At 37.5% G+C, this 22003-nt stretch overlaps 1 protein-coding gene across 1 annotated transcript in view; it reads left to right on the top strand.

Moving 5' to 3' along the window:
• Nucleotides 1-22003, top strand: part of LOC149806423 (terminal uridylyltransferase 7-like) — a 129052-nt gene that overhangs the window by 75724 nt on the left and 31325 nt on the right. The window contains exons 17-20 of the mRNA XM_089953079.1: nucleotides 1630-1719; nucleotides 2545-2658; nucleotides 8699-8773; nucleotides 13425-13602. Of these exons, the coding sequence (XP_089809205.1) occupies nucleotides 1630-1719; nucleotides 2545-2658; nucleotides 8699-8773; nucleotides 13425-13602 (457 nt within the window). The remainder of the gene's footprint in view (nucleotides 1-1629; nucleotides 1720-2544; nucleotides 2659-8698; nucleotides 8774-13424; nucleotides 13603-22003) is intronic.

The following is a 22003-nucleotide window of genomic DNA, read 5'->3' as shown; positions in this document are numbered from 1 at the left end:
TGAAAAATTGTTAAAGCTATGTTAAAAATCCAAATCACACACACACTCTTTTGGCTGCTGAATTTAAGCTAGGTTACTAAGTTCTTTTCTGTAGGCCTTTTTTACATCTAGATATGTTCAGGTAATTTTTCATTTGACTTGGGTGAAAACTCAGCCTTTATCCATTGTGAGGTCATCAGGTTTGGACCTTATTTTAAAGTACTTGGCATAAGTAGTGTTCTTAATTTATTATTGAGAAATTTCTGTTTAAATATTTCAACATACATATGTAGATTTTTGAAGTATAGTGACTTGAATTTTACTTCAAACTTGTGTTGCACCTAGCAAAAAAGATGTCATTCACTGCTTCAAATGACTAGTTCTTTGTAAAGAATACATTAAACAGATGCTGATAATATCATGAAAAACAATGACAGCCTACCATCGGATTACAAATTTTGACAGATCCTTTTCTCAGAATAATTCAGTTTCACTTGCAAAGAAAAGTATAAAAAATATTGTCCTCCTCTTTATAGTGTTATATATATTTGATTTAATTATATCTGATCTAATATATATTTATTTAAATTTAATTGTTTGTTTGTCAGTTTTTTTTAAAATTATTTTTCATTATATGCTTTTGTAATATAAATTTATTCACTAGAGATGATACATTTTGCAGAAAATAGTTTGACCTTGACTGTTCGTTTTCGTAAACACCAGGTGTAGACCTAGATCCTTACCTTGATTCAAAATTAGTAACAACCACGTAATTAAGTTCTATTTTTATTTTAAAATGATTGGTTGTTGTTGAGGTCATGATGGGACTAATGTTTTAAGATGTAAAAAAAATTTTTAATTTTATTTCTTAGAGTAAAATGATTGGTTTTTATCAGGGCCACACTGGGTGCACGTGATCTTTAACAAGTAAATAATTTTGACGAGGTTTTGGAACATGATCACATGACCCCCTTTCGCATTTTAAAATACAATATTACCTTTGTTTTGGAGACATTTTCTCAGTAGCTGGGCTATTACACTGGAAAGTGACTTGCGCTATTTGGAGTTATTTCAAAATACACATACTTGGATTCAAAATGATTAATTCTTATTTTCCTGGAAAATACATGTGCTCATATGAAATTGTTGAACCAGGACAGCTTTTATAAAAATTTATTCAGATTTCCAAAACAGGAGTGATATTTCTTGTTTCTACAAGGAACTGTAGACTTCAACACTAAAGGTTACAGCATATGTCATCGTCTTTCATCTTGGATTCTTCGTCGGGACTCGAACTTGAAATCATTAGAACATTTTGTTATTAGGACTTCTAAAATTTTATTCGTGGATTATTCTTGGATAGTTTTTAGATTTAATTCTTAAAACCGTAAGTTCAAATTGTTTCATTTTTACAGAATTTTTCCAGGAAAATAAATTATTATATTTTTCAAAGCTTGTTGTTTTCACTCTTTCTTGTGTTACTGTTTATTCGAGCCTAACATGTAACAATGGGATTGCCTTACAATTGAAGAGAAAGATGTGGATTTATCTTCAAACTTTCCACACTGCTAGCTGCCCACCAACATCGTGTGAATTCTTCATTACTTTGCCCAGAAAATTGATGAATATTCTCTTTTCTTTATTCCATAGGGTCAGTTCAACACCAAGTTGCTGTCTGCTTATTGCAGTATTGACCCCAGGGTGAAAATGCTTGGATATGCCATTAAAGTTTTCGCAAAGGTAGTACTGGATATCCTTTCAAGTCACAGCTTCCAATGTTCTAAACAGGACAGTGCATATTTTGCTATAAAATCTTTATTCATAGCAGTGCTATCTTTTTTGATTTCTTTCTTCCAAAAAATATAGGTATTCAACAATCGCTGAAAGAATGTTTTAAAAAATGTCACTTAATGGAAGATTTGTGACATACGTTATCCTAGTAGTTCATGACATGTCTTTGTAGAGAGCAGTGTTTCATTATAGGAAAAACAAAGTATACTCATGTAGCTAAAGGTAGAATTAAAGTATATTCCTCATTTATTGCATAGAAATGCAATTTGGAAGTAACATTTATTTTTAATGTGAAAAGTTACTTGGTTTTTAAAGTTGTACAGTTTCAGACAATTTTTAAAATAGAAGATAATTGCGAACATGGAAGTCTTGAAGAGTTCATTTTTATAAATTCTAAAGACGTTATGAATAAATTCAGTTTTTCATTTCATTTCAAACACTGACCAAAATGGATATTTTTCAAAATAATTATGACAGTGGTTCATATCACAATCGTCATTTTGTAAAAATTGTATTCAGATTATAAAGTTGTCAAGAAATATAATTGCAGACATCATAATTGTTCCCTCCCCTCTGTTTCTGTTGCTTAGTTCTTTGCCACATTTATACATTTTAAGTAGATAATATCTAAGTAATATGATTTTTGTAACTTACGGGTTTTACATAAAAATATATATTTTTTATTTCATTGTCACAATGGTATGATCTGAAAATTTTTTAATACAGATGCATACAACTTTGATGACTTTTTTCTTCTTTCTTTTGTTTTTTTAGGTCTGTGATATTGGGGATGCTTCTAAAGGGAGCCTATCATCCTATGCATATATTTTGATGGTAATACACTATTTACAGCAGTGTAAACCCCCAGTGATACCAGTCCTTCAAGAGGTAACTTTTACCTGTTCTTTTAATGTAATATTTATATAATACTTATTTTTCAAATACATTTTCTGATTGTAATACATTAGAAGAACATCTGTAATGCTGCAACAAAAAAACACAACAAACATTCCTTGTAAAGAAAGGCATTAATCGTGTCTTTTGGCTTGTTCTACACAACATAGCTTATTTAAATGTAGTTAGGCAAAAGTGGTCTACCTTTGGATAATGAGATTGGTGCTAAAACCATCATTCATCACTTACTACTTCACATGTGCCTAGACTTGAAGATGTACTTTCACAAGCCCCTTCTCTTCCTGATCCATTTATGTCCAAAGAAGACTCAGCCTTCTGTTTATCCATTGAAAAAGTCTTACGGCTTCTGCCCCTTGAGATCTAACAGTGGCCACTGATAGAATTCCAGTGTCATTTGACTTGTTAATAAAAAAAGAACAATTCCTGCAGTCAGTCCAAGTTGTAACATCCTTTATCCTTTCTAAAGGCAACTTCAAGACCCAGCATCAACAGACTTTTCTTTTCATACTGACTAGCATCATCTAACAATTTGGCCTTCCACAAGACATTGCACCGATTCACCAGACCAAAGTCCCAGCCATCCACAGAGACTAATTGCAGGCTTGGAAATCTTGAAGCCATCTTCCATACACTTGGATTAGCAAACCTTTTCAAAAATTGCAGTGTTGTTTACTGCTACAATTTCACTGTAGTTTGTATGAAATATTTGTTAAATAAATATAGGCTATAGTTCAAGGTATCAATTTTAGAGGCAGAGATGTTTTTTGCAAAGATGCTGCATATCACATTTCTATAATTGTTTGGATCTTTGGCTTCATCATTGAAATGTTTAAGAATGCTTTATTGCAATCAATTCAGGTATCGAAATAATCATGATTGATGCTATATTAAATGTGAATCCAGCAAATTTGTTTTTGTGATGAACTTTGAACTGATGAAGGTTTGGATCTATGATCAATGTGAGAACATCATATAAATTAATGTTGATAGGGATAAAGATATTCATGGAGAATCTTGCATCAGCAAGTTCATGTCAACTACTGTAAATGTGTTATGGGGGAAGAGGGGGACATAGAGGATTGGTGATAATAAAAATAGCTACATGCACACTTTGTTTCTTAAAATCTCTTGATTTTAGACCATCAATGAGTTTTGGTTTGACAAACTTTGGACAAATGGCTAAAATTACATTTGGGAAACTACTGATAGATATCTCTCAGGGTACATGGATCTGGACATGCAGCTACTGGTTTGCATTGTCATAGCTGTTGTTGGTTCCATGTATGGACTGGTTTACCTGATTATCTTTCAGGAAGCTATGATCCCACCATTGTGATAGTCACTGACAGATGCCCAAGTCCTTCACAACACAGATTCAGTAGGATTTTAATCCAGTCTTTTCTTAGTCCCCAAGGACACTGACAAACTGAAATCAGTTATTTTCATTTTGAGCCACTTGTTCATTAAACACGTGTAAATGATCCTTCCCACTGCTGGCTAAAGCTTTGCCATATAAACTAAATGACCAGAGTCTTGTATTACATGTGGTCTTGACTGCTTCGATGGCCTAGTGGTTAAAGTGGATGCAGAAGGTCACAGGTTTGAACCCCAGCAGAGTCATACCAAGGACTTATACAAATGGTACTAACAGCTGCCTCGCTAGGCATTCAGCATTAAGAGGTTAGTGTTAGGACTGGTCAGCCTGGTGTCAGGATAATGTGACTCTATGGAACATCATGCTACATGTCACTGGCATGATACCCCCGTGCTAGACACCACTATAAACTGCCACACTGCAGACATTGTAGTGATATGACTGAAATATTGATAAAGCTACATTAAAAATCCAAATCAAACACACACACACACACACATGCAGTCCGATCTAAGCAAGGAGGACATCTCTTGACTGGCAGTCATCACACTTCCCAATACTTTTCATAGACTGTGTTGATGTGACAAGATTGACACAAGATACCTCTGCATGCTCTGCTATTTGTTTCCAGAGTTAACATGCATATTGTTCTATTGTCATGCTCTGATGCATTCCATCGTTATGCCTTTTTTATGTTGAATGTTTATGCTGTACTAGAATTCTTAAACTTGTAAATCGTCCCACAATTTGTAATGTGTTGCCCTGAAATATGGCACACATTGACCTCAGTAAAATGTGCATGTAGTTGTGTTTTCATTCTTTGATGAGTAATTGTAGAGTTATGACCCTTTTGGTATTAAATTGGTATGGCATACATATAAAAAAATATTTAATGGGCAGCTTGTTCCACTCCTATTGAAAAATTGCCCTGACACATGGCAGACATTATTGACATCAGTTAAACATGTTATTTTCTTACACTTGGACCATATCTTAAGTTATGCTCCATTGTTTTGCTATCCATTTTAAATGTTTTATATTTCTACAAACATGCATACATTTTATCAGAGTTATTGCTGTTTTTCTGCTTACACCTCTCCTTTCAAGCAAGAGGGAGGCAGCATCAAGCAGGGGATACATTGCCCATGGATACATTTCTGTTAAAATTTTGTTTTACATGTTCTGACATTGAGTTTTCATGAAGCATGTTTTAACTCCAAATTATTATGTTTCTCTACATACCCAATCTTAATGTTTTTGACAGCTCTGCTTCTATAGAAAATTAAAATGTATAAACTGCATGTTTAACACTCCCACTTCCCGTTTGCTTGAGGCGAAGTGGATTTACAAACATGCTACAGCAAACATGTAGTGAGCCCTACTATCTTATTTGCATCAAATAAGCACGGTTTCTACAGACTACAAACATTTCAGCTGCGTATATTCCCTTTTTACCACATGTCAGTATCATGTCAGGTCATAAAAATCTTTGGATTAACTCTGGCATAATACTATTGAATGTCATTGAGGAATGTCTTTATGTGGTAAGTACAATCCAAAACTAGCATTCATGTCCATGTCCTTTATGTAAAATCAGAAACTAGTGTTCATTTCACTTGTCATTTATGTTTTGGTAGAATCAGAAAGTGTGTTCATTTCTGTTGTCATTTATATTGTGGTATAATCAGAAAGTGTGTTCATTTCACTTGTCATTTATTTTGTGGTATAATCAGAAAGTGTGTTGATTTCACTTGTCAGTTACAGTCAATAGAATCAGAAAGTGTGTTCATTTCACATGTCATTTATGTTTAGTAGAATCAGAAAGTGTGTTCATTTTGCTTGTCATTTATTTTTTGGTAGAATCAGAAAGTGTGTTCATTTCACTTGGCAGTTTGTCAATAGAATCAGAAAGTGTGTTCATTTCACTTGTCAGTTATGGTCAATAGAATCAGAAAGTGTGTTCATTTCTCTTGTCATTTATTTTTTGGTAGAATCAGAAAGTGTGTTCATTTCACATATCATTTATGTTTAGTAGAATCAGAAAGTGTGTTCATTTCACTTGTCATTTATGTTTAGTAGAATCATACAGTGTGTTTATTTTGCTTGTCATTTATGTTCATAGAGTGAGAACCTATTGTTATCTTCACATCCTTTATTTCATAAGTAGAATCTTTTTACACCATTTACCTGATAAGTAGAATCAGAAACCTGATATTCTTTTCACATCATTTATGTGATAAGTAGAACCTGGTGTTCTTTTCACAACATTTATGTGATAAGTAGAACCTGGTGGTCTTTTCACAACATTTATGTGATAAGTAGAACCTGGTGGTCTTTTCACATCATTTATGTGATAAGTAGAACCAGGCGTTCTTTTCACAACATTTATGTGATAAGTAGAACCTGGTGTTATTTTCACATCATTTATGTGATAAGTAGAACCTGGTGGTCTTTTCACAACATTTATGTGATAAGTAGAACCTGGTGTTATTTTCACATCATTTATGTGATAAGTAGAACCTGGTGTTCTTTTCACATCATTTATCTGATAAGTAGAACCTGGTGGTCTTTTCACATCATTTATGTGATAAGTAGAACCAGGCGTTCTTTTCACATCATTTATGTGATAAGTAGAACCAGGCATTCTTTTCACAACATTTATGTGATAAGTAGAACCTGGTGGTCTTTTCACAACATTTATGTGATAAGTAGAACCTGGTGTTCTTTTCACAACATTTATGTGATAAGTAGAACCTGGTGGTCTTTTCACATCATTTATGTGATAAGTAGAACCTGGTGTTCTTTTCACATCATTTATGTGATAAGTAGAACCAGGCATTCTTTTCACATCATTTATGTGATAAGTAGAACCTGGTGTTCTTTTCACATCATTTATCTGATAAGTAGAACCTGGTGGTCTTTTCACATCATTTATGTGATAAGTAGAACCAGGCGTTCTTTTCACATCATTTATGTGATAAGTAGAACCTGGTGTTCTTTTCACATCATTTATCTGATAAGTAGAACCTGGTGTTCTTTTCACAACATTTATGTGATAAGTAGAACCTGGCATTTTTTTCACATCATTTATGTGATAAGTAGAACCTGGCATTTTTTTCACATCATTTATGTGATAAGTAGAACCTGTTATTCTTTTCACATCATTTATCTGATATGTAGAACCTGTTATTCTTTTCACATCATTTATGTGATAAGTAGAACCTGTTATTCTTTTCACATCATTTATCTGATATGTAGAACCTGGTGTTCTTTTCACATCATTTATGTGATATGTAGAACCTGATATTCTTTTCACATCATTTATGTGATAAGTAGAACCTGTTATTCTTTTCACATCCTTCATGTGATATGTAGAACCTGTTATTCTTTTCACATCATTTATCTGATATGTAGAACCTGGTGTTCTTTTCACATCATTTATGTGATATGTAGAACCTGATATTCTTTTCACATCATTTATGTGATAAGTAGAACCTGTTATTCTTTTCACATCCTTCATGTGATATGTAGAACCTGTTATTCTTTTCACATCATTTATCTGATATGTAGAACCTGGTGTTCTTTTCACATCATTTATGTGATATGTAGAACCTGATATTCTTTTCACATCATTTATGTGATAAGTAGAACCTGGTGTTCTTTTCACAACATTTATCTGATATGTAGAACCTGGTGGTTTTTTCACATCATTTATGTGATAAGGAGAACCTGGTGTGTTGATTCACATGTCATTTATGATACTCATTCAATACTATGAAATGTTTTGGGGAATTTTTGTAAGTATCTGATCAGCAAAATGAACACTAATGTTTATTTTCAGAAATATCAGGGGCAGAAAATTCCTAGAGTTGCTGATTTCAGTTCAATCAGATGTTTCAATATTAACATTTTCATGAGCTAATTGAGCACTTTATCAAACATTTATTTCAATAATGCATGTGTTAAAGGAAAAGATCATAGGATGTGGCAAGACTCTGCAAGTAAATCAGATTATATTACTTTTTTAAGCATCATTAATGCCTTAATTACTTTAAACTACATGTATTTTCCTTCATCTCTTTAAAATGTTGTTTGTCTACCAAATCTGGAGGATATTGGACAGTGTCCCCAGCCCTTGGGATCCTAGAGGCAACACTATATTGGTATGTGTTTGGCAGCTGCTTCTCTCCTATGGATCATGCAGGGATCGAAACACGTGGCACACATTAACAGGGATCTCCGTGGAGTGGGACAGTATCAGATTGCAAGAAACTTGTAGAAGATACAGTTAAACTGATCTATTCCTTAAAGGGCCACTTTATATCCAATTCAGATAAAGCATTTAGTATTGCTTTATGTAAGCCATTAGGCCATTAGCCCTTCACAAGCGTCCATAGGTATTTTAGCAAAGGACATCGCTGCTATTAATTAAGTGAAAATTGTTTTTGAGTCATGAAAGGAGGGGTTTGTGTTTATTAGGGCATGTGCTTGTCTCAGATGTTAATTTTTCTTTTTTGAAACATTATTACATATTATGCTTTTGTACTGAAAACAAAACACCACAATAAATGCTACATATCAGTGACATGATGTGATAACAAATCTTAAATAAAATATTGACACTTTTTTCATTCCCAGCTGCCTGGAGGAGAAGGATGTGAGATTATTGTGGATGGTTGGAACACTTGGTTTTTTGAAGACATTAAAAGGCTTGTAAGTATTCTGGTCTTAATGTAATTGATTGATGTACCAACTCGTAGCCAAATTGTTAAGTATTTCTTTTAGGCTTTTAATTATCTTGCCATAATTTGTTTGAGATTTCAGCCAAATTCAGCTCACAACCATTTATTGGTGAATGGGTCTTTTGTGATTCACGTACATATTTTAAGCTTGATCCTCACAAACATCAGAACTGTAAAATACTAAAACTATTGCTTGAGGCACAATTACTACTGAAATATTATGTATTTACAATAATTACCACAGCATTTTGATCTTACATTTAACTGATTCTTGGATAAAACAACTAAATCAACTTTATATTACTCAAGTCTTCTAGTACTCACATGTTTGTCATGTAAATAATCGTGAAATTGTTGTATTAAACTACTACAGTATTCTCAGAGCCACAGATAGTTAGGTCAGATCTTTAACACTTTTTTTGTGTCTTGCAATTTATCCATTCAGCATCATTTGGCTTCATTGACGATGTCTTAAGTAAAGTCAAGTGGTTGACATTGGTTTGAAGCAGGCTGAAACTAAAGAGTGATTCCTGTTTTTCAATTTAGTTAGCATCTTCACACTGTGATTGGCTCAAAACACATGAAATGTTGACACTGCTTGCTAATTGCATTGAGCAAGGGGCAGCTGGTCACATGTTGACACTATGGTCATCAGAAAGTAATTGTTGGTGCTACTTTATAGACATTATTTTAAGGAAGAGATCATGCACATGCCCCTTAATAACTGATTAGTAGTTTAGTGCTTTTAGCTTAATCAGCTTGGATTAATGTTGTGTATAGGTGATTTATCTCGATGGGTGTTTGACTTGTGCTTATGTGGGTGATAGTACTGTTAGTACTGTTCTAACCATTGATGTGGCTATTGATTGTTGTCCTCATAGTTTTGTTCTTTTGTATTCTTTATTTGAGATATTGAGGCTAATCCACAAAATTAAATACCTATAAATATGCAAACTTGCCTTATATTTATGTACCCAAGAAAATGTTTTTTTCTTCAAAACCACAAAAATTGAGACCCACAAAAATATTGTATCCTGTATTTTCCACATTCATATGAATTTAATTATGCTACACAATTATACAGTTTCTTGTGTACAGTAAACTCCCAATTTACACATACAGAGTGACCCCACTATAATGCACCCCTCGATAATGTGAATTCGGCTATAATGCAGTTGAGGCATGGCTCCTGAAATTTCATGTGTTCATTCACACATGAAAAAGAATTTGTTCAAAGTACGTGAAATAGTGTATACAAAGTTTATTATGATTTTGGGGAAGAGAGTGCGTATGAATTTGAACATAACACAGTCGTGACATTGTTCCTGAAATTTTAGATACATGTACATGTATTTTTCTCGTACTAGGAAATATTTTTTTGTAAGTACAAGAAATAGTTTGTAAAACGTTTATTTTCTTTTGGGGAAGAAATCGTGTGTGAATTTTAATATGATACGATAGTGGCGTAGCTTCTGAAATTTAACAATTTCACCAGGTTCTTGAAGTGTTATGCCAAAATAAACATTATCGGAAATGTTACTTATTACTGATCCACGAGTAAAGCCAGTAAGTCGTCTTTGTGATTTTCAATTAATTCTGTATACAATTGTTGCTCAAACAATAGCCAATATGTGTTCCTTCTTTAACTGCATACACAACCAAGCAGCAGACAAAGCAGTGGTTGATAAAAGATTCTCACAATTTAATAAACATCAAAAAGCGAAAAGCCGCCAACGTTTGCTGGGCTTGGTGGTGTTATTAGACGCAATCAGTTGACCAGCAAATAATGTCTGCTTTATTAGCTGGAAATTGAAAGGGTATGAAATTGTACATGTGTTCAGCTTAAATTTTTTTATAAAAGTGACTCATGACCATTGCAGGACTACTGCACTTAGTTCTTGGGTTTTACATGTGTATGGTGTTTGTTTATGAACTTGTTATTAATTTCCTATTTTTTATAAAAATATTTTACCATTATGGAAAAGCAAGTTCACAAATGCAAGTCAACCGCTCTGGTGGCCTAGTGGTTAGAGCGTCCTCCTTGGATGCGGGAGGACATGGGTTCGATCCCCAGCCCAGTCATACCAAAGACTTATAAACTGTTACACTGCAGACATCGTAGCAATAAAAATCCTAATTACACACACACACAAATGCAAGTCATTCTCTGCACTTTGTGCAATGATTGGTATATTAGTTTTCACACGTTTCTTTAGATATTCACAAAATCTGAAATAAAAGTTATATGCATGCTGAAAGCATGTGTTGATTGTTAATTATTCTTACTGTAGTCGTTCCAGCGAATAGGCATACAAGCGTTAATTATTGGAAATTTACAATGGATAAATGTACACGGAAATGCATGAGAAAATTTTAGTAGTATGAAATTTGTACAGACACCGTTCATAGACCCTGGAACGTAATGAACCAAACATGTGCTTTATCTTTCTTAACCTATTTTTGCTGTTAATTTTTCCCATTGAATTCAAATACATAATGATCTCTGACAAACATATTGAATAGTTTAAATATGTATGCAATTTTTGCAATCGAATTACATGTATTATGGATTAACTGCAAGCCCCGATGGTATGATATCAGACGGCAAATAAATGGTGTTAATACTCAGTCCATGCTATGTATTAGACACTGAATTCAGACACAGTGATCTGGGACAAAATTATTGACTATTGTAAATCTCTGTGCAATTTTTCAATGGAATTAAATGCATTATGGATGAACTGCATGCCATGACAGCATAATAGTGAATGGTGTTGATACCTATTCATGATATACATTAGACATGAATACACGTATATGTGCCAATGAGTTGTTCTCAGAAAAAAGTAAAATACTGTAAAACCCCGCATTAACGTGACCCTGCTATTAATGGGATAAAAAAATTTGGACCCCAATTATCACGTTATTGTAGGGTTCCTTCTTCTCACGTTTACACAAATTATTATTAACACACAAGCAAAACAATACAACCCAAAACAAATGTAAGTCACATATATTTGTGAACACGCAACAAGAATTTACTAGCCGAAATTGCCATTGTTTTGTTTGTTCGACTGTGATAGGATTGAGCTCTCCATTGATGGATGGATTCAAGTCATGTGTGAATTTAAGACGTTTGTAAATTTACACTTGTAAATTAGAGATTTATTTTTGGGACACAGGATGTGACTTTTGCCATTATTTTTTGTATTGTAAATTTTTTTCTTTAAACTCTGATGTCATGGAATTATTTCATTATTCTGATATAAAATCTCAGCTTTCAAGACCAAACAATTGTAATTAGTAATTAGGAAGGTTGAACTGAGTAGATAATATATTTACTTTCATCATAAGTCTATTTAATCTCACATGGTTGTTCATGTGTTCAGCCTGTACCACACACCTGGGTTGGAGCTATTTAGATGTATTCCATATTCCCAAATGCTTGAAACTGAACTTTGTTTAAATTGCATTCACACTAAAACATTATGGTTTTGGGGACAGAACATGATGGACATGATGTATAAGTACATCTCAGCATGACAACCTTGATATATCACTATGCCATATCTAACTCTCATTTCACAATCTTGAATAAATACAAATACATTGATTAGAGTAGACTCAGATCTGCCTTGGTATAGTGCTGTAGGAAATCATTGTTAACTTTATTTGCTTTTAGACCCAGATCAGCCTTTTAAAATGTTCCAGCAGATGCAAAGAAGGTTTAACTTTGAGTGGTGTAGACCCATACACCCATTTCTGCTATTCCTTAATGATTTTGGAGAGCAGCAAAGATGTTGCAAGTGTAAATCATTCAAAATTTGTATTTTTGCATTTGGCATTATGATCAGATATGTGAATAATTTAGCAGATGAAGCTGTCAAACCATTTCAAGGGGAAGTTGATTTGACGTTGATTTTGCTGCAAGTGTAAAATATAATTCCACGTCTTGCTTTTCAAATTTACAAGGTAAAATGTAGGAGTATACTTCCTTAATTCTCTTACACTTCAGTTATTATCAGATCAGTTGTCCTAAAATGAAGTATCTAGAATATTCTTTGCAGATTGTAGCTCTTCTACTATATATATTTCGGAAAGAAAACAAAAGTGTAGAAAACTTTAATTTCACCATCAACGTACATTAGTATTGTCTTGCAAGTACAGGTCTTATATTAATGCAAAATGTTCAACTAGGAATGTTGCTGAATTGTTTCTATGGCCTTGACACGAAGATGAGATTTCCATCATATATGAATCAGAAGTACCCACAGTTACAAGACATCTGGTACATGTAAGCATGGTCATGCAGTGATATATTTTTTCATGGGAATTCTTGCTATAAACAAGTCGATTATTGCCCCTCTTTTTGTCAGATGCATTAAGTTAATGAACTTTTTATTTTAGCTGAGTAACATAGCAAACATAACAAGAAATGATCAGACTAAAACAATTATCAGTACATAAGTACATCACTGCATTTAAACCTTGATAAGTGTTTTCTTGCGATTTTTTTGCAACTTTGATTCATTGGTTGGCATATTTTCTTTGACCTTGAATGTAGTAAGTGACCCCTTTTTCTTTGGCCGTGATTGTATTAATTACCCTTTTTTCTGCTGCAGCGCAAGGTATGGCCACATTATGGAAAGAACCACCAAAGTGTTGGAGAATTGTGGTTCGGATTGTTCCAATATTATACAGAAGAGTTCAGTTTGAAAGACCATGTTGTATCCATTCGCCAGTTAAAACCTCTAACAAAGTTTGAAAAACTGTGGAACGGCAAATGCATTGCAATTGAAGGTGAGTACATGACCTTTTCATCAGTACAGTGTTCATTCCAAAAATGGGCACCCAAGAGCATCGGCTAGGTCAAAAAGGGTCATTGGCCACAAAAAAATCTTCAGTCATAAATATCTTTTCCTGGATATTGTTTATTTGGGAAAATTCAAACATGTCATTATTTTCTGATTCCAATGATGTGGACCTTGGCATACAAAGGATTGGATTTCTCCAGCTTGATTCGCCATCCTTGCAAATGAGTTGATTTGGACCACTTGATTCAGCATCCCCCCTCCCCCCGTATCATGCTTTTGGAAATAAATTTAGCAACCTTAGTGATTATTGTTATTTTTTGCGGTCATTTTGTGCCCAACAGGCAGCCTGGAGGCAACCTTCTTGCATTAGTGATGAAAATTTAAGTTCATTGGCGTAGCCAAAAATGAACACTGAGTGTATGTACTTAGCTTTCTGTTTTTGCCCGCCCCCCCCCACAACTGCAGCAGAGGCAGCTTCATTTGATCCTATACATACATTATTAGCAAAATTAAGCAAAAGCCACTCAGGGTTCTTACTAATATTGGAATTGGCATAAAAGTGTGAATATTTTTCATTGTAGATGCTTTAAAAAAACAAAGTCCAGAGAATGCATACAATATTTACCAAGTACATATTTTTTCAGTTTTTGGCAGGATTCTTCTATTTCATTCTTAAAATAGATGGATTAATTTTACATTTTTCATTGTATGAAGAGAGTATGTCATGTTTCTTAGAGGAATCGTCAGCTTTCTAACTGCTGAAATTTTAAAAATTTCTCATATATTAGTCTGAAAATTAAACTTTTTGACATATTTTGGCCAATAAGTTTAGTCGTATATTTTCATCATACGCATAGCTGCCAACCCTCATGAATTTGGTGTGAATTTCATGACTTTTTCAGCAATTCATGGATTCACACCGCAAGCCAAAAATTCATGAATTCTACAATCCTCAATTATATAAAATGACCGATTTCCCGTTAAGCGCTAGTCGTGATATTTGCAGTTGCCGAAACTGTCCGGTACTGCTGGTCACGATATTAGTAGATCCACAGCCGATTAGTACAGTTGGCCTGGTAGCAAGCATTTTAGCCTATTTTAATCTATATGTAAAAGAGTAGTTTTACAAATGCTTTTGAGAGAAACTGGGGCCTAATCGGAATTTTTCTCCGAGCATACGTCACAACACTGATTTGAGTTACCGTTCAGCATCGCATATAAGATCTTGAAAATGTCTTCACCACCAAGGAAAAAGAAATGTATTACTCAAAATGTGAAGTTTAATTTGGAATATATCAAAAATTGGCTGTGCATTCTGCCATTAAACATTGATATTCATTATGCTTTTTGCACTCAGTGTGCCATCGCAGAGACGATGTGAGGAAGAATGTCGGTTGCAAAAAACACGTAGAAGTTGGGAAAATTAAGAATTTGCATATTTCAGCTCTGGAATATTTTAAACCATTGGTGGAAGACCTGCAGGCTACCAACGCTGAAGCCTTATTTGTGAGTTTTCTTCTCGAACACAATCTACCTTTATCAGCTGGAGACCATATTAAACATTTGTTCTGACAAATGTTTCCGGACTCAAAAATTGCTTCCTAATTTTCCTGTGGAAGAACCAAAAATGCTGCAGCTCCTGTACATTCCTCACAGCAACAGTGACAGCAAAAGAGTATTTTCTTTAGTGAGGAAAAATAAGACAGACTTTAGGCCTCCTTAGCTGCAAAAATTTGTCAGCAGTTGTAGTCACCAAGATGATCAACCAGCAGGCAAGAAGTTGGAACTGTTTAGAAAACAAATTTACGATCAAGCAGTTGAGGAAGTTCAAGTCTGCCACAGTATCATGTCTTGATAAATAAATATTTCTCCTTCAAATACGTTCCCCGACCACATTAACGTTAGGGATATAAGCCTGCTACCTCTCGAATCCAGCCCTACTAAAAGACGAAAATTCATCTTTTCGGTCTATCTCATGTAGACCAAAGGGCAATAACTCTTGCCTCTTACCTCCCCTTGCCACCGCCAGGTGTCACTAGTTTTTAAGCTTCGCTTGTACGGATAACACGTACATTATACCTCCAAACAATCCAAGCCATTTTAGCGTTAAATTGGACCATCCGAAGTTAAATTTGGATTTATTGCGTTGGACAATCATTCTTCTACAGGTTGTATACATTATTTAAAAAAAAATTCTCAAAATTGAGTGACTTTGTCACCGTCATGGATTTCGTTTACTGAAGATCATGTTACACATGCTATCGCAGAACTTGTGTTGTCAAGTAAGAGTTAACGCGACACTGACAAATTTCGCTTACTCCGTTAGTAACGGTTGTGGTATTAGCGAATTAATAACATGCTGAATTGCTAATTTGTGCTTTGTTTTCTTTTCTTGTGTCATTTCAGTAGAAATGTCAACCAAATGCATGAAATGCAAAAAGTTCAAAGCAAAAGAAGACAACATGACTCTTGTATTATATGTACCAAGTGTACATCATCTATACCATGCAGCGTGTGTAATACTTGGACAGAGCAAACATCGGCTGATGTAGTCCAGAAGGCAGCAAAAGGGAGGGATAGACGGAATAAGTCGAAGAAAGATAGCATTGATGTCCTGTCCTCAGTATACATCCGAAGACAGCCTCCATTGCGAGCCTTGTGGGGGACGTTGGGGTCCCCCCTCCACCTGAAGTTTGTCATTTGCAACCGTCAGCCACAGTAACATCAGCAGCAATGGAGGAAAATAATGTTGACAGGGTACAACAGTCCAGCTTTGAACAGATGCGTCGTTTGGTCCAGGAAACGACGACGCAGCTATTGACATCAGGCCAGATATTACCCTTATTTCCCTCGCTCGCTTCCACAGCTTTTTCTGACTCTTTGGGGGAATGTTCCCCCAATTTTAGGCTGCCCAGTGGGCGTAAGTCCCCCCGCATGTCCGAGCATGGCCTTCGGGCCTGTAAGTTGGGACACATGGGTTGTTTACTGGATGAATCGGATCGATATCTTTATACAACCTCTACGTCACCGGCCGTCCAACTGTCCCAGCATGGGGACCCTATTGCTAAAACGGTCCGACCAAACATGACTTACGGGGATTTTAGGGATAAATCCGTCCGTCAAGCTGTACCGCCAGCAACATACTAATACTGTGGCGGAGATTTTAGTGAGAAATCTGTCCGTCCAGCCAGGCCATTGGAGCAGCCGGTACCAGTGATAGCAGGACCGTCGCCAACATTCAGACCGACCACAAGCCAGACAAACCAGCTGGCAGGGCTGGCCGTCCATATGTTCACGGCTTATCAACAAGGGAGAGTTAGTGACAGTGTTAAGGATGACGGAATTGCGTCATCTATGCCACCTGGTATGCTCTATCCAGAAATGCAAACTATTACAGAACACGACTCGGCACACAATGAGGGTGACGAAAATCCTGCAAATCAGCCGTGCACAGATCCAACCATGGAATGGACTGAGTTTGGCTTCAAGGTGGCAGTGGAAGAAATTTATAGGGTGTTGGCAATTTCAGAATGCCCTCCACCTCCTACTGCCACTCAAGACTACAAAGTTAAGGCATCTGTAGATCTTGACGGGGAGGAAGAGACGCCGTCCTTCCGGCTCCTTTCCCAGTCGGCAAAAATTAAGGAGATCAGTGATCGTCTATCAGGATGAATAGGTGATCCGGGGAATGCTAAAGCATTCTTTTCAGAAAGCCAAGTACCAGCGACGTTCTCGGGTCACTGGAACAAAACTCATTCAGATGCCTTCAGTACGGATCTTCCGGCCCTGGACAAAAATATGTCAGCAGTTCACATGTCCGCTCCACTGTTTTACAAAGTGGACAAAAATGTGTTCCATGCCACGTCAAATCTAGTCCGGAACATAGTCGCTACGTCTTCAATGTTAGACTTGGCTTCATTAGCCATTTTCCGACTCGCAGAAAAATCCGACAGTGACCACGCTTGGGAAGCGACGGCCCAGATTGCTAGAGTTATTAACAGGGCAGCTCACCATTCCATGGCTAATGCATTGACTGCTTCTGCCAACTTAGACCTGATACGACGTGAAGCATGTCTGCGGTCCACGTCGCTCAAGCCCCATCATACTCTGGCTTTACGGATGACTCCGTTTGGGTCGCCTTTACTCTTTGGAGGAAAAATTGAAGAAGTTTGGAAGCAGGCAGCTCAGGAACTGCCCCTCCAACTCGCCGCCCAACCCTCGCAGGCGTTTAGAAAAAATCAGCCCCTGCCACAGTGGAGGGATGATTGGCGGACCAGGGACAAGGGATCCTTACAATCAAATGTGCAGAATAGATCCCAACCCAATGCCAGGAGACAATAGTCTAATCAAGCTAGGAGGCAACCATACAGAGGCAGTAAGAAACAAAGTTTCTCCATCCTCAAGCCTCCTAACTCTTTAAATTGACATACCCTCTCCACCACCCGCAGACAGCCTACCTGTGGGCGGCCGCCTCCTGCAATTTCAGGACCACTGGACAACCTTTTTTCCTCAGAACGATTGGGTGATCCAGGTCATTTCGGAGGGACTTCGGATTTCATTTATCCAACCCCCTCCCCTGTCCTCCTCTCCCCTCTTCAAGGACGTACTGTCTGATCGGGAGAAAGATACCTTTCTACAACAGGAGATACTGTCGCTTATAGAAAAACGGGCGGTGGAGATTGTGAAAAAAAACGCAATCGCCAGGGTTTTATTTCAGGCTGTTTCTTATTCAGAAGGCAAATGGCAAGTTGAGGCCAATCATCAACCCTAGTCGCCTCAACCAATACATTTTACCACCGAAATTCAAGATGGAAACGGCGAGATCAATCCATCTTTCCATCCAGCGGGATGAGTATGCTGTCAGTCTAGATATGACCGACGCATATTTTCACGTCCCTATCCACCCGTGTCATGGAAATTTCTCCGATTCGCTTACCGTGACGCAGTTTATCAGTTCCAGGTCCTACCCTTTGGCCTCAACATCAGCCCTTAGGCTTTTACCAAGGTTATGGATTGTATCATCACCCTGTTCTGCTCGACTTCATCTACAGGGATGGCAGTGTACTTGGACGACATCCTCCAGAAACATATGGTAAGTTCAATTCTGCTCAAAGACAGAAACGATCTTTTAGCACTTTTAGATCATCTAGGCTTTCTCGTGAACTGGAAAAAGTCTGATCTCCGTCCATCACAGCATTTTGTCCATCTGGGTATGGAGTTTCTCACCGATCTGAATCTGGTACGGCTTCCTCGTGCTCGCGTAATCCGGATTGTCGAACTCATCGAGTCCATTCCAACAGGACATGGATTTCAGTGAGAGAATTCTTGCAACTCCTCGGATTATTCAGTGCGGCGGCGGACTTGATCCCACTTGGCCGTCTTTTTATGCGTCCCTTACAAATGACATTAGTGGCACAATGGCGCCCCTTTTCAAGTCCCCTCAATCAAACAATAATGATCATGCCCGAGATACGATCATTCCTGAGTCAGTGGCACAACCCCGGTTGGGTGTCCATGGGGATTCCTCTGGAGATGCCCCTAGCGGAGATAACGGTATGTACAGATGCCAGTACCTACAATTGGGGTGCCAACCTATTGCTGGACTTCACTACAGTCAGTGGCATGTGGGAGCCAGGGGAGAGGCCTCTCCACATCAACCTTTTAGAAATGAGGGCTGTCATCAATGCCTTTCTTTTCGGGAGGGATCAACTCTCAGGAAAAACTGTCCTCATTATGTCAGACAACTCTGTGGTGGTGACTTACCTCCTCAAACAAGGGGGCACCAAATCACCAGACCTGTGCATTCTGATCTGGCAGTTTCTATGTTGGTGCGACAACCTCCACATCAACGTACAGATCAGACACATTCCCAGCAGACTCAATGTCTTGGCCGACACTCTATCCAGGAAAGGTCAAGTCATTCACATGGAATGGTCACTCCATCAATCAGTCTTTCTTCGGATTTGCACACTTTGGGGGCGTCCGATGATCGATCTTTTTGTGACAAGGTGGAATCGCAAGTTGCCCACCTTCGTCACTCCGGTTCCACACCCAGAGGCATGGGCTGTGGACGCTCTGTCAATCAGCTGGGAGATGTTGTGGGCATTCGCCTACCCTCCCACGGTTTTGGTACCAAAAATAATCCAGAGGTTAAGGGGTCAGAACTGTCGGATGATTCTGATTGCCCCTCTCAGATGGAACAAGTCCTGGGTCACCGATCTACTCGATCTAGCAATAGATCTACCCAGGAAGATGCCAACCAGTCCAAATCTTCTCAAACAACCGCGGTCACGGGTGTTCCACCCCAACCCGGACCGTCTTCTTCTTCACGCTTGGCTCTTGTTCGGGCAGCCTTGTGAGACAAACAATTTAAACCTTCGATTGTGGAGAGAATCTCAAGAGCAAGAAGGCTGTCCACTCTGAAGGCTTACGAGGGAAAATGGCGTGTTTTCAGGGACTGGTGCCATATCAGTAACATCATCCCTTTGAGTGTCTCAATCCCTCAACTGGCTGACTTTTTTCTCTGGCTTTTCGAGAAGAAATAGTTGGCCCCAATTACTATCAAAGGCTACCGCTCCATGATATCAGACACATTCCGCCATCATGGTAGATGTGATATTAGGCATAACAAAGATCTATCAGATCTTTTAGCCAATTTTGATTTCAATCGACCAAAATCCCTCACCCTGTTTCCAAAATGGAATCTGTCCTGGGTTTTAACATGGCTCAATTCAGACAAATTTGAACCTTTAGCCCACACTTCGTTAAAGCTACTATCATACAAAACAATTTTCTTGATAGCCTTAGCTTCAGCATGCAGGGTGAGTGAGTTACATGCCCTTTCCAGTGACCCGAACTTTCTTCAGTTCAGATGGTTCGGTGGTCCTCCTGACACAACCAGGCTTTGTAGCCAAAAATAGGTTACCATCCATTGGCAATCAAAGAATCGTCATTCGCTCGCTCTTTTCCATAGATAAGTCAAGAGCAGCAGCCATGCAAGATCCTGTTCATGCACTCAAGCACTATTTAAAATGCACAGAGGCGTGTCGGGACACACATAAGCGCCTCTTTCTTCCGGTCAAAGCTGGTAAACGGGATATCACCCCTCAAGCCCTTGCTTCATGGCTGAAGTGGGTTATACGCTCAGCATACTCTGAGGTCTCACAAGATCAGAGTCGCCTCATGAAGATTACGGCTCATGACATTAGAGCAATCTCGGCGAGCCTGGCATTCGAACGCAATGTTTCAATCCGAGATATAATAGAAGCTGTTGGCTGGCATGCAGAGTCAGCCTTCTCCAGTTTTTATCTCAGAGATTTGGCTTCACAGAGGCAAACCTTGAATCTGGTAGGTCCGGTGTCGGCAGCCCAGATGACCACCAGACCCATTTAAAACAATCAGCACAGCCTATCAGCTTCACTGGATTCACCAGTGAAATTTCGTAGGTAAGAAGATTTCAGTAACTATCTTCTTAACCGTATATAGGGGTCACATATCACGTGACCCTAGGCTGAGTTGCTGATGAAATTAGGAGAACGGGTTATCATTTAAATGGGGAATCCAGCCATCATTCCCTAGAAGGTACCCAGGGTGGAGGTAGGATGCTCAGCATTCCCTCCTCCTATTACTTATTCTCCTAACGTTAATGTGATCAGGGAACGTATTTGAAGGAGAAAGCAAATTTTTAGTAAATTGTGTTTCTCCGAGAATACTTACCCGATCACATTACTTAAAAACCCTCCCAACCACCCCGCTATGCTAGCATCCTCATATAATATATATCGCTCAGCTTAAAAAAACTAGTGACAACTGGCGGTGGCAAGGGGAGGTAAGGGGCAAGAGTTATTGCCCTTTGGTCTATATGAGATAGACCGAAAAGATGAATTTTCGTCTTTTAGTAGGGCTGGATTCGAGAGGTAGCAGGCTTATATCCCTAACGTTAATGTGATCAGGTAAGTATTCTCGGAGAGACACAATTTACAAAAAATTTGCTTTCTGCATATATGTAGTGTTCTAGTTTTTATTTTGCGAACTTGATATAGTGTAGTATTGACGGTCAGAGTGGATTGAGTGGTCAGAGTGGATGGAGTTATTGTCATGGTATTTTTCACGAATTCATGTCCAAATTCACGACTTTTTATTCCTATTTTCACTAATTGTGAGCCTGGAAGGTTGGCAGCTATGCATACGATACACATATTGGTGACAGTAATCACTAAAATTGTTAAATGCAGTAAATTTTTAACTCACTAGGCCAAATGTTATGTGGACTTATGCTATGGTTCTTTGTCCATGTGTCAGCACTTGCTTGTGTTTTTATAGATTTTCATCAGATTTGGTATGCAAGCTCATATCATTAAGACTTTTTGAATAAATTTGATTATTAT

Source organism: Sinohyriopsis cumingii, chromosome 1 (genome assembly GCF_028554795.1).
Source record: "Sinohyriopsis cumingii isolate HCF-2022 chromosome 1, ASM2855479v2, whole genome shotgun sequence".
In the NCBI taxonomy this organism is placed as follows: Eukaryota; Metazoa; Mollusca; class Bivalvia; order Unionida; family Unionidae; genus Sinohyriopsis; species Sinohyriopsis cumingii.
Note: the sequence above shows the minus strand (reverse complement) of the source record. Positions and strands in the feature narration are given on the sequence as shown.